The 5,771-nt window shown below is 64.6% G+C and overlaps 2 protein-coding genes across 5 annotated transcripts in view; one reads left to right on the forward strand and one right to left on the reverse strand.

Annotated features, from left to right (window-relative positions):
• The window catches only part of RUNDC3A (RUN domain containing 3A), a 5,234-nt gene extending 3,329 nt beyond the window's left edge, over positions 1–1,905 (forward strand). Inside the window, exons 8-10 of the mRNA XM_021708716.1 lie at positions 51–188; positions 287–393; positions 1,364–1,905. Of these exons, the coding sequence (XP_021564391.1) occupies positions 51–188; positions 287–393; positions 1,364–1,506 (388 nt within the window). The 3' untranslated portion in view covers positions 1,507–1,905. The remainder of the gene's footprint in view (positions 1–50; positions 189–286; positions 394–1,363) is intronic.
• A 579-nt stretch (positions 1,906–2,484) lies between these two features.
• Positions 2,485–5,514, reverse strand: SLC25A39 (solute carrier family 25 member 39). 4 transcript variants are annotated; one of them, XM_021708712.1, is made up of 11 exons: positions 5,393–5,514; positions 5,223–5,282; positions 5,094–5,138; positions 4,748–4,857; positions 4,333–4,400; positions 4,075–4,196; positions 3,709–3,882; positions 3,352–3,461; positions 3,119–3,200; positions 2,969–3,049; positions 2,485–2,903 (listed from the first exon to the last, which is right to left on the reverse strand). In XM_021708712.1, the coding sequence occupies exons 1-11, from the start codon at positions 5,475–5,477 to the stop codon at positions 2,788–2,790; spliced, it is 1,053 nt and encodes a 350-aa protein (XP_021564387.1). In that variant the 5' UTR covers positions 5,478–5,514; the 3' UTR covers positions 2,485–2,787. The 4 variants fall into 4 exon arrangements, with proteins under 4 accessions (XP_021564387.1, XP_021564386.1, XP_021564388.1 ...); XM_021708711.1 differs by having other exon boundaries at positions 4,072–4,196; positions 4,748–4,881; XM_021708713.1 differs by lacking the exon at positions 5,094–5,138 and having other exon boundaries at positions 4,072–4,196.
• Positions 5,515–5,771: the final 257 nt, after the last annotated feature.

The following is a 5,771-nucleotide window of genomic DNA, read 5'->3' on the forward strand; positions in this document are numbered from 1 at the left end:
CCCGCCGCCGCCTCCCCCCCAGCCAGCCTGACTCCGCCTCCCCCTCCCAGGACAGGTCTGATCCCCGGTGACCACGCCCCCCTGGCCCAGGGCTCCAAGGAGCTCACCACGCCCCTGGTCAACCAGTGGCCTTCGCTGGGGACGCTCAACGGGGCCGAGGGGCCCGGCAACGCCAAGCTCTACCGGAGGTAAGCCCCCGCCAGCCTCGGCTTGGCTTGAGTGGGGTCCCCCGGGAGAAGGGGCGCGGGGTGCAGGCCCCGCCCGACACTGCTCTCCGTCTGCCCAGACACAGCTTCATGAGCGCCGAGCCGCTGTCCGCGGAGGCCAGCCCGAGCTCGGACTCCCAGCGCCTGGGAGAAGGCAAGCGGGGCGAGGAGCCCTGGGGCCCCATCGGTGAGCCCCCCACCCCGCCCCGCGCCCCTCCAGGAAGGGCTGAGGCAAGGCCGGGGGGCCTGGAGCCAGCCTTTCCCGAGAGCCTAGCGCTGCGATGGTGAGCTTGGCTTGGGGCGTCAGAACCCAGCGTGAATCTTGGCCGTGCCCCACTGGGTGGGAGCCTGCCAGTTCGTTCTCATCTGTAAACCTGGCGAGCCCATTCTCATCTGTAAACCGGGGATGTTGATAAAAGAAATGCCAGTGTGGGCACATGGTGAGGGCTCAAACGTGTTCTGGTGTCAGGACACTGGTAGAGCTCAGACTCGCGGGAGTGCCTCAGCCTAGCTAACCTGCTATTAACGACTTACCTGACCACGCTTCCCCCTTTTCTTTGGCTGCCAGGAAGCTCAGAGCCAAATTAGTGGCTCCCTTCGAGCGAATGCCCAGGACTTCAACGCATGCACTTTGTGTTGGCCTCACCCTGGCTCCGCCATGGTTCCCCCTCCTAGTTCTCCGTCCCTGGACCCCCTTTCCTTTTTTTTTTTTTTTATAACAGCCATGCTGCTCTGATCGGCCCTAGGCCTTCCCTGCAGCTAGGCAGGTTTTGGGCATGCGGCCCATCACACTGTGTTTGTGATTGTGTGTCTGTCTCCCCCAGCAGACTGTGAGCTCCGTGAGGGCAGGGACCGTGTCTTGTCCGTTCTCTGTACCCCAGTGCTCGGAAGAGCAAATGCTCAGTGTGTCTAATAAATGGACAAAGAGAGGGTGACCCTCGGGGGAGACAGACGTAACTGACGGCTACGATAAGTGTCCCCAGCGCAGTGCGTGGGGCAGGCACGGGCTTCCTCAAAGCTTAATTGAAAATGGCAAATGTTCCAGAAGATACCAAGGTCTCCTGGGGTGACATGGGGGTTGCCCCTTCACTGGCCACCCCAACCCACTCCCACACAAGCAGGCGAGTCACCCAGCCTCACCCGCCCTTTCTCCCCAGGGAAGGACCCCACGCCCTCCATGCTGGGCCTTTGCGGCTCCCTGGCCTCCATCCCCAGCTGCAAGTCCCTGGCGAGCTTCAAATCCAACGAGTGCCTGGTGAGCGACAGTCCCGAGGGCAGCCCGGCACTGAGCCCCAGCTGAGGAGCCTGCCAGGGACCAGGGACACCTGCCGGCTGTCTCCCCGAGCCCACAGTCCAGGCCACCCTCCCAGCCAGGGCTCTCGGGAAGGACAGCCCCCTCCCTGCCTGGTTACACTCTAGCCCTAGGAGGCAGGGCTGCAAACGAGGCTGGCTGGGCCTGGAGCAGGGGCTCTGAGCACAGGGAGCCACTGCAGAGGCCTGCTCCATTTCCCCTGGTGCCCCGCTGCCTGGCTGGCTCTGCTGGACTGTCCTTCACACACCTCCTTGCTTGGGAGCTGGTGGCAGCCTTGGCCCCATCTCCCACGCTGCCTCTATCTGTCCCTGTATCCCCTGGAGTCACTCCTTCCTCAGTCCCAGGGTGGGGACTCCAGGGGGACCAAATAAAAACTAGAGGACTGAAGACAGACTCTTCTGTGGAGGGCTGGGAGAGGGCCCGTGCTGAGGTCAGCAGGGGGCAGTGGGGCCATGCTGGCCCACGGCCAAGGTCAGGCAGAAGCAGCATGTGCCCGGTGGGAGCAGGCAGGCCATGTTCAAGTGACTTTTGTACCAAGCGCCCTGGGATCTCGGTCTGCCCAGGGCAGGGCTAGAACCAAGTGCCCTTCAGCTGACATCCTTTAACAGCTCACTTGAACCCAGGCAGAGGTGGCCACGTGCCTGGAGGGCAGGATGAAGGCCTCCACAGGTGAGGCCCCACCACAGGCCTGAGCCATCCCAACTGGGCCCAAAGCTGCAGACCCTCCCTCTGCTGTCACCATCCTCCACGCCAGCCTTCACACGGGGCCCTGACCAGGACCTCGTGACCCCATGTCTCCTTGGCCCCCATCTCTGGGTCCTCGCCCTGACCAGGCACTGGCTAAGCTGGAGAGGTCCTCTTCATGGCGTCACGGGAGCAGCCTGCCCAGCACCAGGTAGCGCCCCGCACCCTTTCCAGCCCCTGGCCCCCTCCTAGTCCCCTGATCCCAAAGGCACAAGCACTGGCAGAAGTTCAGCATCTTTAGAAGTAAAGAACAGGGTAAGTGTAGAGACCAGGTGTGGCCCAGCTACAGCACACCGAGGGGGACACACAAAGGGGAAGTCGGCAGGTGTGGTCTTGAACTTGGAGATGGGAAGGCGATGGTCCCTCAGGAGCGGGAGCAACAGAAGAGCCTTGTCTGGGAGGCCTGGGCTCCCACTTGGGGCGTCACCGGGAGGGCAGGGAAGCGAGGTCCCTCCACGCTGAGGAAAAGGCACTGGGCTCAGCCCCCTCCCGCCCTCCCTATGTGGAGGCGGGTCCCCCTCGCCCTCAGTGGCCCGGAGGCCGGTCCTGGTTGAGCCTCTGGAAGAAGCACTTGCCGAACTCATAAGTGCTGATCATGATGGCGCAGGAGGGGGCGGCCTTGATGATCCTTGGGAGGAAGCCTGTGGGGGGGAAGCTGGGTCAGGGGTCAGGAGTCAGGGCCCCGCCCCCCAGACACCACACTCACCAGCAAAGAGTCCCCTGGTGCCCGACTCAGCCCAGATCCTCCGCAGCAGCGCCCAGGTGGAGTCCACGTGCAGGGGTGTCACTGCAAGGCCAGGCAGTCAGGAGACCCCACTCAGGCCCACCCACCTTGCCCTGGCTGGCCGGGCCTCACCTCTCAGGGCCTCCACAGCTCCCAGCGCGACCTGGCGCTGAGTCTTCACCACATCGAAGGGGAGAGTCAGCACTGCAGCCACCTGGCAGCGGGCAGGCTGGGCTTGGCTCCATTCCCAGGCCCCCAGCCCTGCCTCCCTGGGGACCCCAGGCTAGAAGGGATGAAACCTCAGAGCCTCTGGGGAGAGGAGCAAGCTCCCCACTCGCTCCCCAGCCTCCCTGCCGCCCACTCACCGTCCCTGAGATGCCGCCTGCCACGAAGCTGATGCCCACGGGGGTCTGCTGGTTTGGCCTGAGCCCGCTCAGCCAGCTCTTCAGCAGCTCGTAGTTGAACCAGTACAGGGCTGGGGGGGATACACATCAGAGGTGGGAGGGCAGAGAGGCCCAGAACTCCCGCCTTCCCGACAGCCACGCCCTCCCAGCTTGGGGCTGGCCTGCTGCCCCTGGGCTCCCAAAGGCCTCTGGGGCTTGAGCAGACGCTCGACCTGCTGGGCCCATTTCACAGACCAGAGGCCCGAGGCTCAGAAAAGCGGAGTGGCTTTGCAGTGGCCAAGGGCTCCCTTTCCTCACTCGAAGAGCCCGGGTGCTTACCTGAGAAGGGCACGTCTCGAAGGGCGGTGGGGCCCCAGCCCAGCCACAGCGAGCGCCAACCGCCCTGAGCCACTGCAGCCCGAACACAGGCTCCCAGCTCTCGATAGGACACGTGCCGGGCCTGCAGCTTTGTCCGCATGAGCTCCAGGGGGCTGATCACAGTCACAGTGCCCACTAAGAGGGTGGGGAGGAGGGGGTCAGGTTACAGATCCCACAGGCAGTGCCCGGCTGGGCCCTAAGGCCTGGGGGCCTAGAACGTGCCCCCAGCCCCAGGCTGGCAGAGCTTGGGGCTGGGAGCTGGGACTGACTGGGCCCTGGCCCAGGGGGGGACGGAGAGAGATCAAGGGCCAGGGCTGTGCTTACGGCGGGCCAGCGTGCCAGCCACCATGGGTGCGTAGAGGTCAGAGGTCAAGGCTCGGCTGCACAGGAAGGCCTTGAGCTGGTCATAGGCGGTGAAATAAATGGCAGTCGCGGGTACCGTCATCACCCTGGGGGTGTGGACAGAGAGCAGCTGGGACTCCCAAGAGCCCCCCAGCTTCTCCGGTATCCCCCACCCTAGCCGGTTGACAGGGAGGGAGGAATGGGGCCCCAGGGGAGTGCACTGCCCAAGCCTGAGCTACTCACAGGGTGGCGGGGAGGCCGCTCCACAGGGTCCTGGTGCCCTCGTGCCTCACAATCTTTACAAAGGCATCCTGGAGAGAAGACGGACAAGAACGAGGCCTGCTGTGGCGCTGGCCTGGGCTGGCCCTTGCCTGATGCCCACAGTCTCTGCCTGCACCCTTGGGCCTGCTGAGAGCAGACAGCTCCTCAGTCCTCCACGCCTCCAAACATACAGTTCTCCAGCTGGGTCCAGGCAGACTCCTATTCACCCTGCAAAACCTCACGGAAGCACTACATTTTCTGGGAAGCCCTTCCCAAACTGAACCAACACCTGCCTTGCTCTACCCGTTGTCTCCTGGGCCTTCTGCCCAACCAGACCGAGTCTCTTAGGGATGCCCAGGCAGCCCGATGGACCCAGCTGAAAACACATATTCCTCACCATGGTGCCAGTGAAACGGGTGGGGTCCTGAAACCAAGTGGCACAACGAGCACCATCAGGGCACAGGTACAGGGGCTCCAGGGCGCCATTGCAATACAAGAGGCACTTCCCTGTGGGTTGGAGAGAGGCGGGCACTGGGGGAAGGGCAGGGAGGATTAGGACGGGCTCTGGGGAAGTCAGGGGCATGAAGATGGGCCCTGGGAACCTGAAGTGGGGGAGCCCTTCCCTGGAACGCACCTGTTTTGGTGGTGAAGGGCAGAAGCTGGCTGACATGAGCCGCTGGTGCTAGTGGTAACTAGGACCCTTGCCCTGCCCCCTCCCAGGACCCCTGGCTTGGGACACTCACGTTTGGCATACAAGAGACCCCAGCATCTGGAAAAAGGTGGCAGCCCTAGAACACAAGTACCCCCCTGGTCAGGATAGCCTCACTGCCCCAGGGACCCCACCCCCACGGGCGCCTGGGCCGGGTGCTCACCGCTGACCGCCGATGGGCGCTGAGACTGCAGACGGACCTTCACCACGTCCAGGGGCGTCACTGGAGGAGGAGGCAGGTCTGAAGGCTCCTTTCAGGCCCCACTGTGACCCTCCCTGGGCTGAACTGCCTCCCACTCAGGCGGCCCCAGCCCCCAGCAGCCCAGGTCTTACTGAAGAGGGAGGTGACCACAGCCCCGGTGCCCGAGGCCACCATCTGCTGGAGAGGGCTGATGCCCCCGGGGTCCCGGTCAGCCATCCTGCAGCTTCAGTCCTGAAAGCCAGACCTCGCTCAAGTGGACCCCCAAGTCACCCAGCGGCCCTCGGGGGAGGGGCAGCCGCCGGGGGCGACCCCCTAGGCCCCCCAGCCCCGTCCACGGCCTTCTGAGACAGTCCCCGCCACCCTTGCCCACGGGGAAAGCAAGGCTCAGGCGGGAAGGCGACCTGCCCAAGGTCACTCCCGAGTGCCCGGGAAGGGGACGGGGCCGATCCTCGGCGGGGTCGTGGCCGGCGCGGCCCAACGCCCTCCCCCTCCCCTCCACGTGCTCGCGGC

This window comes from Carlito syrichta, unplaced genomic scaffold (genome assembly GCF_000164805.1).
Source record: "Carlito syrichta isolate Samal-C Ts95f unplaced genomic scaffold, Tarsius_syrichta-2.0.1 Scaffold144209, whole genome shotgun sequence".
Classification (NCBI taxonomy): domain Eukaryota; kingdom Metazoa; phylum Chordata; class Mammalia; order Primates; family Tarsiidae; genus Carlito; species Carlito syrichta.

What these genes read in the sequence shown, in the direction of transcription:
- SLC25A39 (XM_021708711.1), bottom strand. Translation starts at nt 5,477, where the DNA reads ATGGCTGACCGGGACCCCGGGGGCATCAGCCCTCTCCAGCAGATGGTG. An exon ending in AGCGGCCTCCCCGCCACCCT is followed by an intron (nt 4,197 to 4,332) that starts GTGAGTAGCTCA and finishes CCACACCCCCAG; the next exon opens with GGTGATGACGGTACCCGCGA. An exon ending in AGCTGTGGAGGCCCTGAGAG is followed by an intron (nt 3,050 to 3,118) that starts GTGAGGCCCGGC and finishes CTGGCCTTGCAG; the next exon opens with TGACACCCCTGCACGTGGAC.